The sequence below is a fragment of the Pipra filicauda genome, unplaced genomic scaffold, assembly GCF_003945595.2.
Source record: "Pipra filicauda isolate LSUMZ 115617 unplaced genomic scaffold, ASM394559v2 scaffold10_size6260569_pilon, whole genome shotgun sequence".
In the NCBI taxonomy this organism is placed as follows: Eukaryota; Metazoa; Chordata; class Aves; order Passeriformes; family Pipridae; genus Pipra; species Pipra filicauda.
This window is the reverse complement of record NW_024103541.1, coordinates 748,197-771,987: the sequence shown is the minus strand read 5'-3', so window position 1 is coordinate 771,987 and position 23,791 is coordinate 748,197. Positions and strand designations below refer to the sequence as shown.

Below are 23,791 nucleotides of genomic sequence, written 5' to 3'. Positions count from 1 at the left end.
GGTTATACTATAGTTTGGGGCTTCTAACACAAAAACCCATGCAAAAGGCTTCCTAGCAGGAAATTCCTAGCTCCTTTATCTGGGAAGCCAAAATTAAGTCTTGCTAAGACACCTTTCCTACCCTCACCCTTTGGATTATCTCCCAAAACAAGAGGAACCGCAAAGGAGCCTGTGACGACAGAAAGGGAGAATCTGCCAGCAGCAGCAGAGGGAAGCAGGGGTTGCTCTGTGCGTGCGTCACTTGCTGCAGCCTGTCTGGGGTGATGGTGCTGTCAGCAGGAAAGGGTTACCAAGAGAGGTGGGGCTGCAGAGCTTTTCACCTTTCACTTCCCTAGCTTTTACACAGCTAGGAACAGGCTGCAAGTCCATTCCCATTTCTGAGTTTAGGATAGGTCTTCATCGACTTTTTTAACTCCAAGTCCTGGGTTTTGGGTTTGTTTTTTTTTCAGGAAGAAAGAAAGAAAAAGTAAAGCACACATCCTTTTGTCATAGACTCCAAACCTCTCTAATACCTTAGACTTTACACAATTTTTGTCTTATGGGGAAGACTATTTCCCTGGAATCTATATCCCAATTTCTTTCCAAAAAAGAAGAACAAAAGATAAGTTTTAACTTGGTGTTGATGCAATATTCACCCCACCCAGAACCAACTTTGAAAGCTCATGTAAAAAACATGAAGAGTAATTTTTACTTAGCTCTTGTTATGAACAATTCAGAGATAAGAAACAAGGCAAGACACGTCTCAGCTGCAAGTGTGAACATGATCTCAACACTGCAACATTTTCCTTGCCTGGCTAGAGATGGGTTGGCAGCATGAGGTATATGAAGGTAGGTTACAGGTGACAAGAATGTAAAAAGCCTATTATTAAACTAGGTGTAAGCAGCCTTGGAACTTCATTAGGGACAGAGAACTCAGCCCTGGACATTGCACCTGCTTGATTATTCACTATTAAACAAATGCTGTAAACTTAGCTTCAAGTTGGAAAGGATTCAGGTGCAGCTCTTCCTGCCCTCTGACTGGGCAGCGGGTGGAAAACAGTGTGTGTCATGGACAAACTCCATGTGCTTTCCTCTTTCAGGAGAGAAGCAAAGTCTTCATCACAAGTTTTCACCAGGTGCAGAGGACAAGTCATTTGCTGTCCTCCAACTACAGTTCTAGAAGGGGAGTGAACAGCAAGTGTGTTAAAGGTGTGTTTGAACACTGACCTATTTTTGTTCATCTGCCATGGGAGAGACATGTGGAAACATTGTGGTTTGATGGATTTGATTAAAAATATGCTAATGAATAAAGAAAATTAAGTGCATCCCTTGGGCTCCTGGCAAGCTGCCAAGACAGACACTGGGACCACCAACAGGGGATCCTTATGCTTCAGCTTTTGCAATCCTTCAGATTCCTGCTGTGAAGGATGGTGACCCAGCGGAAATGGGGCTTAAAGTTGAGTGGTTTGCATGTCCTGCCTCCACTCCTCTCCAAATGCCACAGTATTTTAAAATCTATGCCCCAGGTGCTGGAATCAGCATGCATAAGAATATCTTTCTTTTCATTGAAAAATGTACTTCTGCCATCATTGTTGAAGAAAGCAAGCTTGCAAATGTGAAGCAAGAGTACTCAAAATGCTTGGAAACAAAAAGACTGTGAAAGAGAACTCCAAGTTCATTTTCTAAATCAAGTTCATTATTTCTAAACCAAATGCAGTTTTGGAGGCCTGACTTATGGTTTTTCAAGCTCCTGAGGCAAAGCTGCAAATGTGGCCTTTATTCCCACGCAGGAAAAGCTCTGCCTGCCCTCCCCCCTCCATACTGTTCAGGGAGGGAAAGAGGAAAAAAAAGAGGTAAATCAAAACAACAAGCAGGCAGTGTTACCTCTGCTCCACAAGTGTTTACTGCACTACTGTCATCATTCAAATGGATTTACTCAAGGTATCACATAAGAAAGCTCTAACCTGGCTGCAGGAATAGGTGAATCACAAACTCTGCTGCTATTCTTCAGATAGGAAGCAGTTTTGATTAGCAGAGTCTGAATCGTCCAGCTCTCCTAGTGCTCATAATCCTTCCGTGAATAGTTGTTCTTCCCACAGTGTGATTCATTCTCTGTTGTCCTGCAGTCTTCAGAGCTGGAATGGGGCAGCCAACCATATCTGGGGATGCGAGTGCCTGTCACCCAGTGGCCCTGCTCAGCATCTGATTGGAGCACAGTCACCAGGAGTGAAAGGAAAGAAGGGCTCATGTTTCATTAAGGTGCCTGAACCCAAGTAGAACCAGGAATATCTGAAACCTTTAAGCAGGCCTATACAGAAACGAAAACAGAGACCCCAGAGTGAAAGAGATTCTTCCACACCCATGACCAGGGCACTAACTAGAATATATTAAAACCAAACACCTAGTCCACCCTGCAGGCATTTTTTCAGCAACCTAGTAGGTTTTGGTTTTAATAGCACCAGCTTCCAAGCAGAAAACAACTTTAACTTCTGGTTTCTGAAGCCTGTCACTCCTGGAAAGGATTCTTTTTCAGGGAGGTCTGTGTCTGACCAGGACCATCTCTCTCATGTTCTCAGCAGCCTTTCTAAAACTGAAGAGCCAAACGTTTAGGGGTAAAACTGCCAGATTTCTTGGGCAATATTGCCATGATGGTTTTCATCTAGAAGCAAGAAAGAATTTGGCTATTTTTTTCATATAATTACTCCTTCCCCCAGTCCACAGTTGTTTTCCTTGTTTACAGGTATAGAATTGTAATGCCATCATTTTGTGGGGAGTAATCATGTTACAGAGCACTCTTAGAGACCACAGGTTGAAACACTCATCCAAACAGTAGGTTCAGTTTGTTGTATGTGTTTTCCTTTTTAAAACAAAAACAGAGCACTATTAAACAGTAGGGAGTAACTTTCCTTGTCTCTCCATGCTACATGTGTGCACAAGTTTGTCCTTGAATTCTGGTATTTGACCTATGAAGCCAACATGCATAAAACCTCTGATAGCCTGAACACTAGACTTTAAAAACAAACTCTATAAACTCTGATTATATCAAAAACATGATTCTGCCTCAAAGCCAAGTAACAAAGCTCATTGAAGGGAACTTACCATAAACTCTGGAGATTAATCAGCTTTGTCAGGAAGGCAAGTGCAGAGCATATGATCCCAGTCTCACCTCAACATTTTACTTCCAAACGCCTTTGGAGTTACAATGCTTAAGGGGCCATTTTCTGGTATATTCCCAGTAGAACCTATTCCCATAACAGACACTGAGTAGTTTGGGGGTGGGGAGGAAAGACTGAGGGCTGCAGGGGGGAAGGGGAGAAATCTCTGCCCCGCCCCCAAATTAAGCCTTTATATTTCAAAGAAAGCCCAGCATCTGTAGTCACCCTTAGAAACAAAATGTTTTGTGAAGTACTCTACAGTCTCATAGAACAATAAGTATTCTTTCTGGCATGCAAATCAGTGCTCAGTGAGCAGAACAAACTTACACTTGCAATGCAAACTGGTTTAATGCCATAGAAAACGTAAATCCACCATCCTCATGAGAAACTGGGTGTTCTGCTGCACAGAAGAATGTTTAGGCAAGATTTAACATTAGCATTTGCATGCAAAAGGAAAATTTAAATTTAGAACAAGGTCTCATACTGCATGAGAGAATCACACAGCAGAGCAACAAAACCAGAATAATTTAGCTAGTGTGGATTTCTACATGTAAGTCAGGTGGCAGATAAATAGTAGTGACTTGTATGCTCGTCTGAGCATGTTCAACAGCCCCTCTCCGTGGTAGAGCTTCTAACTCCTAAATCCACAAGATGGAGCCAGCAGTTCTCAGGAAGAGCTGACTGTGCCATCCCAAGAACTGTCAGAGCACTTAGCTCACAGAACTACACTAAAGTGTTCTAGTTGGGGCACAACACAGGCAAGCACGAAGGCAGAAGCCAAGCTATTTCAAGCAATCATTCTCCAGCTTCATCCTGCTGCATCTAAAGGCAAGCCTGTTCCTTACAAACATCCAGAGTATCTGAAGAAAAAGGTGCCATTCTGGGCTTTGAGTACAGCTATATAACACAGCTGAGCTCAGACCCCTCTCCTGTCTGACACTTTTCATGCTACCCTTTCTCTGCCACAGAATATTTTCAAAGATACTTCACTGGAAAGGAGAGCTACATAAACCACCGTGGCAATCTGAAACACAGGGCAAACGCCAGACAAGCACCATGTAAATAAGATTATGTAAATTGCTGTAGTCCTTGGCCAGAAGTCATCAGCTAGGGAATGTTCCACTTCCAACTTGTACAGCAGTGGCAGCAGAAACTGCACCCAAAGTTTACTGTGAATACCATTCCTCTGCCACTGCAAATTAAGTGGCATTAGGTTGCAGTGAGTCTGTCCTGAGCTATCCTGCCTCAGAGACATCTCAGCTTCTCTGCTGCAGTTCATTCATCACAACCCTACACGGAGAATGGATCTGGCACACTCAGAAGACTAAGGACCAGTTTTCCCATACAGCATTGCTTATTCTGTTATTTGAGCCACAAGACTGAAGAAAAGGGGAAGAAACTCTGTCATTTACACAGTTGATACAAGCTGTCTGATCTAATTAAATTGTGGAAAATTAACTGTGAATGAATCAAACTACTATGCCAGTTCGGTCCCGAAAAACATGCATAACATTTCCAGAAAACCGATGATGAGGGTCTCAGTCACCTCCTCCTCCTCTCCCTTCCCACAGTCTGCAATACCATCTTGTACATATTTGATAGAAAGGTTAGTTCCAGACACTGAAAGTCAGTGGTTGTCTTGTTCAAGAATTTGGGGATTAGACGTGCTTTTAGAATGCTGTAAAAATCAATAACAAACAAATATGAAACTCATTTTTTCTTTTTATTATCAATAGTAATACAAATCAGTTGTATTAGCATGATAATGAAAAGTGACCAGTTTTACAGACATTAAAAATGTTTGTGCAAGTTAGAGACAAAGCTCTGAAGCTATGTAAGGAAAAAAATAAGAATTTACATCGTATAGTATAGCATATATAGTTTAGAGGCAGTTTTATTAAGTCTTGCAATCACAATCACTTCCTCTACGCTAAACCTCTCACTTGGTGTTAGAGATAACACCTTCCCCTCCCAAGAGGAACACCTGCCATTTCCATGAAGTGTGGAGATTACAGTGAAAATCAAAGCTTTTTTTGTTCCTCTTCCCTCCTTCTCCCGACTATAAAGTCAACAGGAGGTGAACATTGCAACATATGCTTATAGCAATTAAGGAAAGCTTCTGTCTACATAAGCTCTGAGTTGAACTGATAAACAGTATCCTCTTTTTGAGCAAGAACTGATAGACCTGTTAGGCCCAAATACTGGGTTAATGCTTTGGAAAACTTTCAAAAAAGATCCGAGTGAACTTTTAGTTAGACGCATTTCCCCCCTACACACCTCTTACTACATTCCAGATTGCAGCTTTGTACCTTAGACCTACAGTATTCTTAAGCATTATACTTTAGCCAGATAAGATTCAACTGGAACTTCAGATGGTTATAAACATGTTACTTAAGTTTAATGCCCAGTAAATGTCTGCACACATCTTTCTCTTCATCAAGCCAAGTGTTCACCTAGAAATTGCAGCAAAGGTGTATTAGTCTGTATAGAACACATGGCACACTTCATGCTGCATCTGCACTCCCACCTGGAGAGATGCTCCTCCAGAAAAAAAGAAGAGTCAAGTCTGCCATTGCAATCCTGGAGTTTAATCTGCTTTTTTCATATAATGACTTAGCCCTTGTCTCAGACAGGGGGCTTGTCTCAGATGTTTGCTCTGCTCAAACAAGAAGGAAAACTGGAGCACTTGAATATCCACAGCTAAGCCACATACGGAAGATTGCACATAGCAGTAAACAGTTCCCTGACTTTATGTTAAACCATTATGCAAGAATAATACTTGAATGCTTAAGTGCAAGTGCATAGTCAAGTCTTGCATGACCTCCAGCTTCAAATATCCAGTTACTTGCCTACAGCCATGCTCCAGAATGATTTAAGAGCACAGTATACCAATGAAGAGAAGTCTTGGTCTTTAACTACTCAACATGCAAAAGGTTGCTAGAATCTTCAGTACAGCCTACAGTTGCCTCAGCTACACATCATGGCTAGCAGGCAGCCACACACACCCCCTCTTGTCAAAGTCATCCTTATTTGAGGTACCTGATCTGCAGTTATTTATTTCGATTACTAGTGAAAGCTCCACTTACTCTGCTCACAGGAATCCCATTTTATCTCTGTGCTATTTTATATTCACTCCACTCAACCCACCTGATGCTGATGTTCATTGATGTCCAGTGAAGCACACCTGGAAGCCATTCAACAACCCTCGAGTCATATTGCCCCTATTTAGAAGGGCATACATTCAGGCACTTCCACTATAGGAGATGGAGGCAACAGGATTCCAGACCAGGGGACCCTTCCTGGTACAAGTTAGAATGCTTGTTGCCCACTGTTACAAAGTAGGCAAGGTAGCTGCCTCGTTTATCCTGTTTTCAGCTGTAACTGGAAAGTTAAACTGAAGTTTGTCACAAGTACAGAAGAGGAATACTGAAAAGCTGCTTTACTTAGTCTCCAGGCCTGGCTTTTCTGGAGCAGATGACAAGCACAGAACACTGAAAAGATGCAGCACCAAGCCATGAAGCAGCAAGCACCTTCTCCCAAGTCCATCTCAGTGGTGTAGCTTTATCAGTTGGAACAAAAAAAAAAAGAAAAATAACCTGAGTGAGAACAGCACATGGACTTTAAGAACACCAGTGGGAGACTTGCTGTTCTGAGAAGAAATTCATCTGTCCTATCAAATACTTTCAGGTACTTTAAGACTAAAGAGATCAAAGGTCAAGGCATGCAAGTCTCTTGAGCCAATACAGCTGAGCTGCTCATTGTGAGCTTTGCTGAGTTCATTATTCATACAGCAAGGACAGTTTATTCAATTTTGTTAAGACACGTTTTCCAATCCGCCTCAGAGGGGCTTGACCCAGATAAACTTGTAATATTAACTCAACTGTTGTTTATCCTTTGGGTTAATGAAGGACTTAACCTTTAAGTCTCAACTAAAACCAAACCTAAGTGAGTTGCCTTCCTCCAGAAGAAGACATTCATTTGCTGTATGCACAACATGCACTCAAAATGGACTTTTGTCCATGGAAGTTCAAGAGGAAACTTTGTTAAAGTGTTACAGCTCCCAGTTTCCTATGAGGTGCTTCGGCTTTAGACACCGGTGATACAGCTCAAGCACAAGTTCTGCAACCCAGCAGGTTTCCAGCTTTTGCTTCAGAACAGTATTGTCAAGTTGGCAATTAATTACACTGCTCAAAGAGAAGCATTTCCAGAATTGGTTAACCATTCTTTCTGCCCATAACAGTAACAGAGAAGGAATTTAATTTGACGAGAATGAAGATTACAGCACCTTTTATTTAGTACAGTTTCCCCAATCCAATGAGTTGCCTGACAAGTTGAACTAGTTATGGAAGACAATGAGTTTGTGATAAGTCCCTGTGAAACCTCAGGCCAACAGAGGTTCTGATATCTACCACATCTTACTTTTTTCAAAGTTCAGAGATGGAATGCACAAAAGCAATCTAGTACATGTTAAAAAATATTTTTCAACCTCAAATTACAACATTAAGTACTGAACAGTATTCACTACTCCTTCATTTCAGGAAGAAACACCATTTGTTAATTTAGTGCTGCAGCATGCTTCATTGAACAACTTAGATTACTTTCACCAAGCAACTGTGTTTTGAGAATCCAGTTACAAGCAAGATACAGTCTCTACTTAAAGTCTCTACTCCTTCAAAGCAGAAGACAGCCACAATTCAGTGAGAGACACTGCAATCAGAAGACTTACTTTTACACGGTGACAGAAGTGTTTTTTTGGCAACTGCACTTAATTTAAACTGCATCAGAAAGCTCAGCTCAGTCAGCTGACAACAGGACCTACTAAGTACTGACTTTTCCATTTCTAGACTGTTTTTGATGAACAATATGTGACCACCATTGCATAACTGACAGCAAAACTCACCACGTGCTAGGTTGCTGTGCATCAGAAACACTACACATAAAATTAACAGTGAGTAATAGATGTGGCAGCTGTTTAACTTCATTTGCTTTTTGACACCATACAACTCACTAGCCAGCTAATCATTGAGAGGTAGCATGTATGCCTCACCTATTCCAAGACATGATTGTGTGATGGGACCCATCCTTACTCAACATTGTTATCTTCAGCAAGACAAGAGACAGATGCAGATGTTCTCACTTTCCAAAATTATCATCACAAGTGTTCCAATATAAACAAAACTGAATAAATCAACACTGATTTCCACTATTCCAGTACCAGGGAGGGGAAGGATAAGAGATGTAGAGCATAATTGACTCTAGACACAATACATGAAAGAAACCAAGGACAGCATTTCAAGGAGATGGTGACATTATTCCTTTTGAAGAAAGGCTTATAGTCATTTTCTCACCCCATACCACTAATTTAAGGATGAGAAGACAGACCAGCAGGGAGTGCATATAGCCAGTATTTAAATATCAATTTTTGCATTGCCTAAATAAGTCTGAATTGAGTCCATAGGCTTGATTCATGAATGCTGTATTGACTAAACAGAACACAGGAGAAAGTTTATTTTGAATTGACTGTCAACTGTCAGTTGCTATTTCTTACATGGAGTGTGGGGAGGAAGTCAGCAGATTTCAGTGTAAGAAATACCAGTGACAACAGAAGATGGAGACTCAAACCCTTTACCAGGTGTCACATCTAGCCTTTCTGCAGTTTGCACCATCAAGGAGGGCAGCAACAGCGGGAAAGAGTGTTTGAACCTGAACAGCTGTGCTTGTTAAGGCCAGTAGAGGTTCAAGAGAAACACAGTCAGAGAAACATTAGAAGGAAGTTAATACAAAAGTACATTGTGTAACCAAGCAGGACTGTAGTTCTGAAACTGTTTCTAGTTTTGAAAGACACTGGGAAGAAGGAGCCCATTTCAGTTTAAGTAGGTAAAGGTTTTGTTGGATACCAGAAATGGTTTCAAAGTTCTGTTTTCACATTTTGAAGGTGTGATATGCAAAGCAAAAGATAAGGGAGTCAATACAGACTTCCTTTCATGAACCAGCCCTATATCCTTAGTGGTATATTATCCATGCCACCTGTAGATAGATATTTACAGTTCCCAAGCATCACAGTAAGCAACATCTTTCTTTAAAGCTTTTCTTGTTCTTGCCACTTTTCTTGCCGTTCTTGTCTTTGTTTTCTGACATTTTCTTTGCTCTTATTTCTCTCATTAAATCAAAGAATACCTAGAAAGGAAAAATAAAGAAAGATTAAACAAGATCAGCCACCAGAAAGCAGATAAAAATTACTGTATTCAGCAGCAAATAAAGATCCAGCACCACACTGTACCCAGTACAGCTGAAATGAGTCTAGACACAGATCCCAGTGATAAACTCAACATCAGAATTATGTAGTATGTCAAGCAGGGGCAAAAAAGTTGCACAATCTTACCGGGCTATCAAGAAAATTCAATAGGCCTGTTTTAAGAGCTTTTTATGGAATAACATTCTTGCACAAAAGTAGCATTCACAGCTCATGAGAACATTTGTCTGTGCCTAGCAAAAATTTACAGGCAAATCACTCTTGTTAACTTGTAAAGCATTTAGTCCAGTCCCTTCCATGTAGTTACACGTGCACTCTGCTTCATAGTCTTCTGCTTAAAATTTGTAATTTTTAAACAAATGCATATTAGCAAGACACCTTTGGAGTCCTCCAGGTGCACAACAGTAATTTCAGATTATCTTCTGTGGATGGGTTAAGTAAAAAGGCAACCTTTTCTTCAAGAAGCCCTCACTACATACAAAATCAAGGGGATGACTGAAACTTGTTTTTTCCCCTATACTGGACAAATACTCTATAGGTGTAAATCATCTGTCCTCTGGAATAGCCCACCACCACTGTTTATGCAAGAAACCAGCCACAGAATAATGGGAAAATATTAATCCTATATCAGCATGGACAAGTCAAAACAGGACAGGGACACAGCAAGAAGAGTTCTCACAATTCAAAGTAGTCTTGGCAGAAAACAAGAATAAAGTCTTTAAGATTAACCACACTATACGCAGCTTTACAGGGAAGTGGGGACAATTTCTAAGTGTCCATAGCTTGTTATTTATTGGTGTTATAAATGGGACACAGCCTATAAGCAAAATAACCATACTTCAGGGAATCCTCAGAACTGTTTACCCCCTGTATTATTGAAAAGCTATTGGTTCAGGTACAAACAGCTAAAACAAGACAATAGCATTAACTTGTTCCAGATCTCAGGTTCCTCTAAGCCAGGTATTTGGTTAAGTGTACACATTCCAGTAAATTCATTGATTTTTTTTTTTTATAAACTAGGCTTTCAGAAGTCAAACTGTGGATTTGCTCTTGTCCCAGCAAGAATCAGATATTAAACCAGCAGCAATGATCTAATTGAGCAGATGTCATTTGTCTTACCTTATCTACATTCGCTCTAGTTTTGGCAGAGGTTTCTACGTACTGCACCCCCCATTCCTCTGCCTTGCTTCTGGCCTCTTCTACAGGCACTTGTCTGCGCTCCTCCAAGTCAGATTTGTTTCCCACCACCAGTAAAGGAATTTTATCCTCTTCAGCCTTCACACGCAGGATCTGTTCCCTAATGCATCAGGTATTCAAAACAAAAATATCTGTGTCAGTAGTAGCAACAAAACTCCCACACTTACCAGGAGTGGCTCAAGCGGTCTGCACATTACTAGTGTCTACAACACAGCATTTCTCAACAGTTGGACACACACTTTAAAATTATTCCAAGGTTAACATACTAATGCTGTGGGCTTTACACTACTGAAAGCCTAACACTTCCAGGAAGGCAGTTTTACCATTTAGTTAGTGAGTAATCAGACTCTAATAAAGAAGAACAGTGAGGCAGAAGAGCTGCTGGCAACAGGAGTTCATATTTGAACGAGGAAAAGAGTATATAAGTGCCATGTTTGCCAAGTTCCACCTTGGCATCCAGTCACCATATTCAATTCACAGTCTGGATCACATCTCAGTATAGGTCTTGGCAACATAAAGTATTTGCCAAGGCAGTCGGTTGGGAACAGCCTAAATAGCTGGCAGAGATCATTCCTAAAATGGTACCTAAACCCTACAGTGTTACTATGCAGTGCTGAAATAAAGTACTAGCAAACCTTCCTGCTTCAAAGACTCTAAGAAGATATTTGAACCATCAGCATTAATCTTGCTATCCTCTGTCACGCTAAGAGGACCTATCAGCATCCAGGAAAGGAGACGGAGTGATGTTGCATACCAGTCTAAGTCTGTGCTATTACTGGAGTAAGACATAGGTTGAGACCAGACTGACACGTGCAGCTGTCCATCTAGGACACTGGGAAACTCTACCAGTCTGCAGCTATTTTTAGATGGCTTCATTTTGTTATGAACAAGAGCCAAACTAGGCATGAACATGGTGGTACACCCTCCAATCCTGCTGAGTTACCATACTGCTTCAGATGCCTGCATTTTCCATCCACAAAATAACAATGTATGGAGAGGACATGAGACTCTAAAAGAGCATTAATGCTGGAGCAGACAATCTGCTATTGCATTCAACTGCACCTTCACAAATTTTCAGATTACAGAGGCACTGAAGGCAAGCACTGAATGCATTGCATCAGCAGGAGAGCTGAAGTTTAAAAACAAGACCATAGCTTGTTCAGTATTCAATTTTTTCATAGTTTTAGAATTGTGGAAGTTAAAGGATCAATAACAGCAATCTGCAGTTTGGTCTGTGATGCTGGTGACTCATACTACCCATTCCCTACTCCTTCCTGGGCCAAGGAGCTAGTTCTTGCATGTCAGCCTAGCTAAGTATTCTATTTAACTAATTTCACTATTTAGTTACTTCTGAACCATTGAAAAGTACGAGATTTGCATCTCAAAGCTTTTAAGTCTTTCTTGCTCATCTTTAGGACTAGCATTGCTTTTCATTGTTCTGTTGTGCTGGAATTTTGAACTAAAATACAGTTAATCTAGTTACAGAAATCTGACAAAAAACCCAAACTGCCAAGATAAACACTCCTACTCTTTTTCATCCTAAGCCCTAAATCTTGGGTTTAACCTTATATTTCACTTAGGCACACCAGCCAAAACCCAAGCTGGGTACTTCCAAGTGTCTCATTTTCTTTTTCTTCTTTTTAGTGTTATCTGACCTTTTCCTCCATCTTATGCTAGGAAGAGTCCTAGTATTCAGTTTTGCAGTCCTACAACAGTTCAACTCCTGGCTTCTTTCAGTGCACCAGTTAGGCAAAGCAGTTCTGCTCAGTTTGCTCTGTGTGCCCCATGACTGTCAGCTTTCTGAAGCTGAGCAAAGTCACAAAAGTATTATGTGACGAAGGAACACTATTTTCATAACTCTTAAAAGATTTTGTGGTCTTCCAGTGGTGTTAGAACAGTATAATATGTTAAGAACCTGGACCAAAGTCCTGGAGTACAAGGGGAGATTGCCATCACTTTATGAAAAACCTAGATTTAGGTATCTACCTTAGTTCCAGCACTTGCATTACCAATTAGTATCTGTTAACCTTGTAGCACTGAAGCAAAGGGAACATAAGGCTGACAGACAGAGAGCTTTTTTTCTGGTGAACTAAGGAACTCTTAACACTTTCCCTGTGTTTTGGGAAGTTTTCCTGCAAGTTATACAGCTGTCCTAGGTAATCTCCAGATTATCTTCTACAGTGAGGTAACAGGTATTATCAAATAACAGTTAGAACACTTGCCCTGAAGAACATGGCTACATGAATTCTAAACCAGAACAATGATTTAAAACCTTTTTTTTACCCCACACTCCACAAGTAATTTCTGTGCTCAATCTGGTGTCGATTTTTACATTAGAACTGCTAATCCCAAGAACAAAAATGGAAATGCCTACTACTACCGTGCGTCTTTCTAGGAATACGTCTGCCTACAATAGCACATCTTGGCTGCCAACCCTTGTTTGGCACCAATCCATACCTGAGAGTGGAGGCTAATCCTTCCTTTCCTTAGAGCACCTGCTTCTAACAGTAAGCAATACAGTGTCTGAAACCTGGCCAAAAGACAGACTTAATTCCAGAAGTACTGCTCTAAGATAATTAAACTTCACATCCATGAAGACTGAAAATTGGCTTGAATATGCCTGTTTTAGGAGTCCAAGAATCTGTTACTTGCCTGAAGTTGCTGCTGGCATAATGTACTCATAAGCTGTAGGCATGAAGACAACTAGAGCCAGAGGCTGAATACTGTGGTTTAGGTTACCAGTTACTGAGAGTCAAACGGTCAGGTGTCACTTTTATTGACCAAACGGTAACAAAGGATAAAGAGCTGTAGCTTTTAAGCAGAGTTGTCAGAGCAACACAGGAACCAGATATTTTCCCTTGCCTGGGAGAGAAACTACTTACCGAAACTCTGCTGTTGCTGTGAAGGATTCATGCTCTGTTATTGAAAAGACTAGAAGAAACCCTTCCCCGCTGCGGAAATAGTTATCTCTGATAGCTGCATAATCCTCCTGTCCTGCTGTGTCCAGAATGTCTATCTGAACTTCTTCACCATCCAGAACTACTTTCTTTCTGTAGCTGTCAGCCTTGGTAGGTTCATAGTCTTCTACAAACTGAGGGTGACAAGAAAAGGATTAGTGTTTAGAATTACTGTCAAACAGTTTCCATATTTGTCCATATCCCTTCTTTCACTTCAGTGACACTTAAATTCCCCAAAACCTTCTCATAATTCAGCCAGATACTAAGTTCCACCACTTTTTTCTTTTTTTAGTTTTACTATAAAAAGCAAATTATTTGAGCACTTAATACATCAAAGAGCCTGTTTGCCAAGTCAAGAGAAACTTGCTACACAAAACACTGTTCAGCAACTTTGGTACAATTTAAGAACAGAGATGCAGTATAAGCTACCGGCAACCTGCTGGCATTATCTAGATCTCACACTTCAAGAAAATGCATCTGAATGTACTTCAGGTACAGGTATCTGAAGCTTTAACAGGTGTAGATGAGAGCATCCAGCTGCTGAACATGAAAACCTGCTCCATAATTGCAGGAGGCACTTACTTTAGTCCACTCGATCGCTCTCACAAAGCCACTGCCAGTTCAGCTTGTAGTTCTGTGCTGACAGCACACATCCAACATAGGCTCTTTGCCTCTCCACCTCATTTCTCTCAGCCTCAGAGTATAAGAGGCTGTACCACGAGCCCAGTTAAGCTGGCTGGCCTTCATTAATGACTACAGCACCTGTTCAGATACTCACATGGCTATACTGTATGTGAACACCTATAGATAAATGCTAACTTTCGGATTACAGGATCATGTATTACTTCACATACTAGTCTGGACTGTCTAATCTAGCTTTCTGTATACCAGTATGGTAGAATTCATGCTATGAACATGCCTACTTCATCGCTTGGCTCAGAATGAGCTACAATGTTTACTTCTGATTTCAGCCTTAACTGATCTAAAAGTAACGGCAACAAAATTAAAGTTCAACTCCAACTGGTAACAGCTTCTGCACATGCAGACAAGAACCTGCACATTATGCATGGCTTCTGTAGACTGCTCCTTCATTAATAAGCAAAAATTTTGTCACCTTTAGCCAAAGATTTTCCCAGAGGGTACACTTCCTACATTCCTACCTTCTGCTCCTGCCAGTCAGGTCATCAAGTCTTTCGCTAATTACATTTAGTTCCCCTTTCCCACAAAAAAAAATTTAGTAAACTGTATGAAATTGTGCTTTATTGAAGCTGAACCAAAGTTACTTACCTCATCATACATAAATTGAAGTGTGAGTGCAGATTTGCCCACACCTCCACTGCCAACCATGATTACTTTATGGAGGGCCAAGGAACTCTGGTTCTTGCTCTTGCTGGCAGCCATTGTCCTGCTTGCCACAGACCAAGTGCCAGGCAACCAACTAGATCTGCAGACAGAAGAAACACAGTCACCATCCGTGACATCGGTGACATCATGGTAACATGCTGGTAAAGTGTCTCACCAGTGCTGAAAGACCAGATTAAAACCCTGCCCAGCAAGTTTGAAGAATGGGCCACTTCAATGCACTAGCAAGCAAAACACGTCTTAAGTATGAGTAGGACAAGGTAGTAGAACAAAAACCTTCTATTTGTGACAACAGTACTATTAATTAAAGTGTCAAAAGTTTCTAACAAGCCATTCCTATTCGTAAGTCCATCCTATGAGACTACTGTCTAGAGCAGTTTCCAAGGAAAACCCTACTTTCACAAACAACATGAAATTAAGCGGTTTTTATTGTTCTTGTTTTAAGGCTTTACACCTTTCCAAAATACTTCTTTAATGTTGACACAGCTATACCTTAGATCTGCTTATAGGTAGAAATCTGGCTTTTGATCTCCTCCCTACGTAGGCTCAGAAAAAAGCAGAGATACACAGTAAATTGGCAGCAACAAGTTGCAGAAAGTCTTATGACACGGCATTAGCATTTATTTTACACTCTTCTTGCCTTTTGATGCTGCAAATCTAATTTGCTTTGGGAAAAAAAAAAAAATCCTGCTTTACTGTAAGAAAGTCTCAGTTCCTATTCCTCTCCTGCTATTGCAAAGCCATGAAGGAGTAAGCTGCAATAAACAAGCTCTAGCTAACGAGCCTTTGTTTGTGAGTTATGCAAGCCTAGTAATTAAGTGCTGGAGACTTCTTAAAAATAATACTGCTTTTTTTGTTTGTTTGTTTTTTTAAGAGTAGCTGGACACAGTAGTTGTACCAGAAGCTCAAGCAGTAGCTGCCACGCTGATTAGCACAGAGCAGCATCTCTAAGGACAGCACATTGAGGACAAAAGCAGAAGTAACCGATACAAAAAGATGTGACACTAGTCAGGATTTCCACACAGAAAAAAAACCCCAATATGCGTATTTCAGACACACCATGGTATAATGGAAATGCTTATAAGATATAAGGGGTAGTGGTCCTTCTGTCCTCAGAGCACAACAAAGGACTCCAGCTGTTCATATCCTGGTGGAGTGTTGCAAGGAGACCAGCAGACTGTTCAGAAAGCACTGCTGTAACAAGTGGCTATATCAGCCTTGATTTACAGCAGCACTCTTTAATCCAGAAGCACAGAAGCAATGGGCCTACCAGGAGTCTCAATTTTGCCTGGACACATCTACTCCAGAAAGACACTGGAACTGCCACACCAACACCATCAAGTTCTACTGTATGGAAATACAAGGCCTACAGTAGAAGTTACTGAGTACTTCATTGGAAAAAGCTTCATGGCAACCAGCTACCCTAAACAAAATTAACCAGAGACTAAGGGATCATCAGCTACAAACACGACTATTTAGCCTGGAAAGGGGCCTTTGGATGCTGTTCAGTCCGAACTTTCCCCTTAAAGCAGTTTGCTTCAAGCAACCAAGTTCATGTGCCCTGTGTTTTGAGCCTGACAATTTCATGGCTGGCCTGGACAACTTCCCCTGGGGTACACTGATGGCAACGATTTATTCCCCCCTTGTCATGACTTGATGTTCTGAAAAGCAACAAATCAAACTAAATTCTCATTGACTACTGCATACAAGAACAAACATGCCAACAATCAAGAATTGCCCTCAGGACAGCATTTTCAAACATCTGAGCAGCAGTATTTTTCCATGCAGAGCTTTTTACTCACACCTCTTTGCTACATACATTTAGTACAGTAATGCAAATTAATCATCTTTAAAGGTTCATTCAGCGATAAACATTGGTAAGTGAAGACAGATATTTTCCCCTGGTAATCTTCTCTATTTTGTTATACATCAGCTCCCTCATCCAGGACACTCCTTAGTACAGAAATGGGATGTGACAACTCCTACTTCTCCACAGGTTTTCCCCGTACCGTGCAAAACCACATTTGTTGGGGACAGTGAATTCAGCCTTTGTACAGACATTCTAAATCAGAAGAAGATTGCAAGATTGGTTTTTAATTCTTAGTCACCAGAGAGGAAAAGAATAGAGCTCCCTGCCAGGGGAATGTGGAAAAACTGGGAGAAAACACAACAGACAGCATCTGAACTCCAGAAGTTGTTGCTGAAAGGCTTGCTTTGCCTATGGTCCACATGGTAAACTAGAATTCAGCTTGCTTGCACATACACACTCAGGGCATAAAAGCTACAGATTGACCACACAATGAGATAGTTTGGGGACTTTCTGTGTTCCCAAAATAACACAGCTTGCTCTTGGTAAGTTGTAGAGAATTCTGTTTCGTCCTAGTTCAAGAGTAGTCTGTCCTGACAGTAGTAGATAAGCTGCTTTCTGGAGAAGCCAAGTGACCCTTAGCTACTTTTCAGTGTAATTGTGACTGATTTTAACCTGTGAGTGTTCCTTTAACGAGAACCCTATTATTGCTGTAACTGTTGTGTTACCTAACACAAAGCTTTCAAGGTAAACATTTTTCTGTCATCACAAACTTAGGAATATATAATAAGCAGCAGAACTAAGTCCCCTGTGCTAAGCAAGGGCAATAAAGAGACTATTTACTAACAGGCAAGAGAGAAGATAGCAAATTTCTCCCTCCTGTCAATACAAATACCACATCTTTATCTGGTCATAATAAAAGAATAGATGCCTTTTAGGTAAAATACCGACAAACTTGATTCAGTACAAGATCATCATAGAGGTAAGTGAAGAGAATATTTAAATGCTTCCTTCGCCACCCTGCCTCAACTGGCCAGTAGCAACTGCAAGGTCTGTCTTACAGTATTACTTGGCTTGTAATCAAAGTATACTATTAAACAAAACCCATCCAGTAGAATATAAATTTACAGTTCAATTGCATCTAAAGCTCTTAATGACCAAGGTACTTGATTTTCCCTGCAGAGCTGTTACAAGTGCCACTTGAATTTTTCAGAGCATCAGGACTGCATGAACCCTCTGAATGCAGGAGTACACTCACAACACAGCCCTGATGTTGTACACACTCAGTGAGGTCCCAGAAGCTTCACACAAAGCGTCTCTTCTTTGGTGGCAGCAGAGGGAGCGTGGCCCCCTCCAGCCCCAGCGCACCCAGGCAGTACAGAGGACAAGGCAAGGCTGGAGCAGTGTGACACAGGATTGATACAGGCAGTGTCAGTGCAGAAGTACCAGTGCTTGCAGAACAACAGGCTGAAAGCACATCACTGGTTCAGAAAGGGGCACGGTGAGATTTTAATAGGAATAATCTAACAGAACAAGAGAAGGCATCGGAGCCAACTGTTTGTTTACTTGTATTTCCACCTCTGCAGCCCAAGAAACAGTTTACACACCACGGTTCAAAGCTCACATCTAACAGTTCCTTGAGGTTAAAAAAAAATAATCTGTTAACACAAGTGGAAGCTCTTTCCTCAGCCATCTCTGAGTAAGGAAGGATGAATTTTCTTCCTATTCTGCAGATTAAATATCCTTGAGGCAATCAAGACACTGACAATAATTCATCTGTTCACAGAAAAGCAAGTCTTGGGAAATCCAACCACCAAAAATGCAGCAGTGTCTAGAAGAAGCTGTGACGGTTTCAGCTGCTTTAAAACATCACTCAATTACCTTCGGTTTAAGGCAATGTAAATTTGAAGCAAAGAGTCTTAATACACCTGCTGAAGAGCTCACTCTGAATAAGTGTCCAAACAAGACACCTAATGCTGTGGTAAGTATCCCTCCTCTCCCACATTGCTTTTTAGTTGTTTGGGTACCGTTTATTTCCAGCAAGATTTACCCTCCTCTGACAGGAAGCCAAGCAATCCAGTCTATGGCAGTAAGTCAATCTATTTAATTTCCATCTGTCATTTTACCCTCGAGTTTAATGACACCATGTTGAACTTCGTACGCTAACTGTCATAAGCTCTAAAAAAATCAACAAAAAAAAGGCCCTGACCTTCTGAAAGGTTGGGGTTTTTTTGGAGGAGGGGAAGGGAAGGGAGCAGAGGGTGGGCGGTTTCTTCTGGTTACGGTTCATCCTGCTTTGAAATAAAGTGCTAGACAGACACCATGTCAGAGAATAAACTTTTTCAGGCAGTCTTTCATCTTTAAGAAATCAGAAGTAATTACCTGCTTCATCTGTTTTAGAAGATAAGGATTAAGCCATTGACTTGATAACTCTACATTTATTTTATAATAGGTAACACAAAGCCCTATGCACAATAGGAGCTTTGTGATGCTAGTGAAAGATGCTCTTCAGACTAAGAAAGGAAGATTACACCAGCCAGAGGCTGCCCACATGAAGCAGACCAAGATCTACAAATCAAACCACAGGAGTTACTAATCAGCTGTTTTGATTTAGACTTCTGAAGGTCTGTTCTTGGCCACAGGACTAATCAAACCATGCCATCTCCAATGTAAGATACCTAATCCTAAGCTCAGCAATTATTTCAGCCTTCCCTTGTCTTATCTGTTTAGATCATGACTTCTCCAGGTTAATTAAGGCCCCCTGCACAATGTTGTGTCATTCTTGGCTGGTCCCTCGAAACTGAGCACTTCAAGGCAATTGTTTATAAACATCTTAATAAACTCCTTTCAAACTGCTTTTTCTCCACCCTCTCCTCAATATAAACAGTTAAACTGCTCAGAACACAGTTTACAAACACGACTGGTTTACCTAACACCAAAACTCAAAGGCTATAACTGAATAACTCCACAGATTTCAAAACAGACCACGCTTTTACATCCCTTTTTGCTTCACGTGCATTAAGACTCCACAGTTATACATCACTTAAAGGAAAAAGCACTTGTCACTTCACAAGAAAGGAGCCCATTCTGCAACAGCCCATGCAAATACACAGGAAAAAAACCATGAGAAGCTTCACTAAGGCTACGTGTTTTCAAATAAATATTCTGTTACTAAATAAATAAAAAAAATTCTAGACCCCTCCAAAGGCTTTAATTGGAATTGCTTCCAGTTCTTCCATTCAGTTTGAGATTTAAAACTGAAATAAAGCTCTAATCTCAAAATTGCTGAGATCAGCCCTTGTTCTCTTGCTGTGCAGCTGATATCTTTGGACATTTCTTTTCATTGCTATCCTGCCACTGAAAGCAGCCATTCTTTGGATTTTAAACCAGGATTCTAGAAACCCTTAGCCCAATAGTTTGACAGAGAAGCTTTGTTAAACCCTTCAGATACCTACTTTTAAAGGAAAATCTGGGTATTCAACCTATTATAAAGACTTAAATATGATGTCATCAAAAGCAAGCACAGAAAGAACAAGGTTTTGCAACAGTATTTTAGTGATCCTCATTTATCAGAATATGAATTAGAGACTTTGAAGTGTTTGGTTCTGTGATATGCCCAAAAGAATGCAGTCACAGAAATTCCCTGAATCACAAAACTAATTAACAATCTCACTGAGCTATGAACTGTGAGAGCTCCTCAGTTGTTCTGAGGTTATCCAGAAAATACTGGAGTACTGAAATTTCATCAGCTTTCAATGGACTGTAAATGCTCCAACTGGTAATGCAACTAAAAAAAAAAAAAATTGAGATTAAGTGGCATATTTAATGCAACTGAAAATTTTAGGATACGTAGGCTGAAAAATTAAAAATGCTACTCTGTTCTCTTTTGCTGTGCTAGTATCTTATCTCTTGGTCATATATCCAGTTACTGGTTTTCAAGCGAAACAAAGACCATCATGTGCTTGGTAGAAATTCCTGCTTGGGATATCCTTGTATCCTTCCCCACTTACTGCTGGGTGCTTCTACCTTCTCAGTTGAGGTTTTAGATTTTTCTGGGCCATGTTTAATTAGACCAAGGAATTCATTCAGCTTGAGATGTCTTGCAGAGCACATTGGGACAGCAGTTTCACGGTCCCCATTTATATCACCCAATGCTGCTCTCACCATCCCCTCTCCCTCAGTTCCCTCTCCCTTGCCCCTGGCTGTTCAGGCCCATCTCCTCCTGCAGGAGAGCACAGCTGACTGGGCCTGCCAGTCATATCTGCAAGGCCACGTTGCCTCAGTGGTGACGTGAAGGAAGAAAAACAGTTTCTACAGCTGAGGCCAAAGAAGATGGAACTACAGCAGCCAAAAGGTTACTTATATTGCTACAGAAATGGGGCGGTTCCCTGATCCTGTTCTCATTACACTCCTTAAAAAGGGTGCTGGTGCAGCCATCACTACTGCAGCGTCCAGGCTGAGCGCTGGAGTGAAACCCAAGCCTGAGATTTGCTTTTGGTAACTAGGCATTTTCTCTACCTAAGATCTACAAGTAGACTTGCAGTTGCAAAGCTAAGGGCGCTGGACAGGAAGCTCAAAATGGATTTTGAAAACATAATACTTTATAATATCAGGAGAAAAAGTAAGAATTTAAGGCAAGGAACTACTTTACTCTGTACACATATGCTTTATATAGCTTAGATCCTTGTTCAAAGTGGCAGCAGCCATACACAGGAAAAAAAACATAGAACAATACATTTACTTTATACCCTGAAAGTTACAATTCACAATGTAGCTGAAAGTTAGATTACACTAGTTTCAAACAATTATTATTAGTTACTAATCCCACCTAAACCTCCCAGAATTCTGTGTACATTTAAAGACACTGGCTGTCACAGCTACACTCTAGGAGCAACTACCACACTGCTAGTTAACAGACACAAGAAGCAAGACTAGTAAGTTCACTATGTTACAGCAGTTTAAGGTTAAACCAGAACCTGAAGCCAGATCAAGATTATTCTCCATCCCCTACAAGACTGGGAAAAGGATAAGCACAGATTGAGGAACCGTTTTAATTCAGAATTATATTTCATCAAATTAACCAGACTGGAGTATTAGTTTCCATAATAAGAAAGACTGCAGACTGTGAGATGAACTTGTAGTGAAGGAGAGTCCCAAAGACCTGGTCATCTGGAACACATCATAGGCAGTATAAAAGCAGTATTTCTAATACAGTTGTGATTGGAAGTCCTCTCTGCATGCACGAAGAGGACCCAGAAATCACACTAAAATATCCCAACACTATCAATAGCAGACACCAAGCCACTGAATGCCAGCCAATTCAGATTAAGAATACCTACTAGTGATCCTGGCCTCCACACCATATCTTACTTTTCACTATTCTACATATCTGCATGCAAAGCCATCTTCAGCTCTCCACTTAAATTTGATTTGCTTAATAAGATCAAGTGATCTTTAGAAGAGTGGACTTACTATATAAAGTTATTTTTTTGACACCTACAGCTATGTAGAACATGAAGAACAGGAGATTCCCAGGTACATTGCTACTTAAAGTGATCATTATCCTAGTAACCTACAGAAGTCTAGCACACTCTACTTTGTAACAGGTTATAGCTGGACTTGGACAACCTCACCTTTCAAGGCTGTCTTCAGATCTGGTCACACAACAGTGATCTATTTTAAGTACAAAATACCTGTATATAATCAGCACATCTCCCACCTCCCCCTTGATCCTTGCCAAGCATCGCCCAACTCAGAATTCTGAGTTTTCAGAGATGGATCATTACAGCTTGGAAAGCAAATCTGACAGTATTTTACTTACATTTACTTACTAGATAAAATTCTTAAATATATGCCCTCTTGCATCATTCAGTACAGGACCATTCCAGATCACTCATTACAAACAGACAACACTTTACACATTAGCAGTAACCTCAAGCCAATAACCTTGCTAAGAATAATCTTGATATCTAAGGAAAGCTGGAATTAAATCCTGTCCAAGTCTGTAGCAAGGTTACAACCTTCAAAGATTTAGTCACAAGAAAGATTCAGTCTGGTTAGTCTGAGCATCACAAGAACAAGACTTTAAGGCAACCTTTTAAAACTGAACTCAGATCTTAGCTGAAGTGAAATATAAGCAAGTGCATACATATACCTGTTCCTAAGGAACTTAAATATCTGAGTTTGTTTCATTTGGGGTTTTTTAGGTTTGGGGTTTTTTTTGTTTTTGTTGTTGGTTTTTTTTGTTGTTGTTGGTTTTTTTGTTTTGTTTTTTTTTTTGTTGGTTTTGTTTTTATTTTTAGAATTCCCTTAGAGTGAAAGTAACTTGTTTCTGATCAGTAGCTAAGTGATGAAGAAAAACAACTTGCCATAAACTGTGCTTTTAAGGCACTGGAGCACTCCCCCCACCAAAAAAAAAAAAATAAAAATCACATATATCTATAAGTAAATAAGGTTGCAATGTCATGATAAAAGCTAATGCTCTTAAATGCCAGGTATCAATTGTATCGAGACATTATCCTTGCACATAGGCAACACAAAGTTATTAGAATTGCCTCACTGTTGCACAGACAGCACACAGAATCATCAGTTACACAGAGCTTTATGGGGCAAAAAAAAAAGGAAATCACCATCCCATTTTCCATATTATTCAGCACAGAGCAACTAGCAGATTGTACGTAGCACCAAGCAGAATATACTCTTTATTTCAGCAAGATAGTGTTACCTGAAGTGGAAATCATATGACAGTAGTGCCATTACAGCTAAAACCAATTCTTCTGTAGGGAGATATCTAGCCAGACCTCTCCAAGTACTTTCAGGAAGCCTCCAGGTCGAATATTAACACCCAGAAGACATATTGCAGACAGACTATTGAAGAAAAGGATCTATCACATTGCTCTAATCCCAGCAAGAACTTGCTAGGAAACCTGATAGAAATCTTCTACAAGCACAAAGACTGAGTTAATACCATTAACCAGTATTACTATGCTAAGAGCTTGTCACTGTGGTGGTAACAGACTAGTTGCCTAAATACTTAGGGTGAATTATGACACCATTGTTCACACTAGTCAACTAGGCTCAT

General features: G+C 40.5%; 1 protein-coding gene across 2 annotated transcripts in view; it reads right to left on the bottom strand.

Moving 5' to 3' along the window:
- Positions 1 to 4,838: 4,838 nt before the first annotated feature.
- RALB (RAS like proto-oncogene B) overlaps positions 4,839 to 23,791 on the bottom strand; it is a 53,271-nt gene continuing 34,318 nt past the window's right edge. For both annotated transcript variants that reach the window (XM_027725584.2, XM_027725583.2), the window contains 4 exons: positions 14,829 to 14,985; positions 13,467 to 13,675; positions 10,507 to 10,684; positions 4,839 to 9,311 (listed from right to left, as the gene is read on the bottom strand). In XM_027725584.2, coding sequence (XP_027581385.1) covers positions 9,192 to 9,311; positions 10,507 to 10,684; positions 13,467 to 13,675; positions 14,829 to 14,942 — 621 coding nt within the window. In that variant the 5' untranslated portion in view covers positions 14,943 to 14,985 and the 3' untranslated portion in view covers positions 4,839 to 9,191. The remainder of the gene's footprint in view (positions 9,312 to 10,506; positions 10,685 to 13,466; positions 13,676 to 14,828; positions 14,986 to 23,791) is intronic.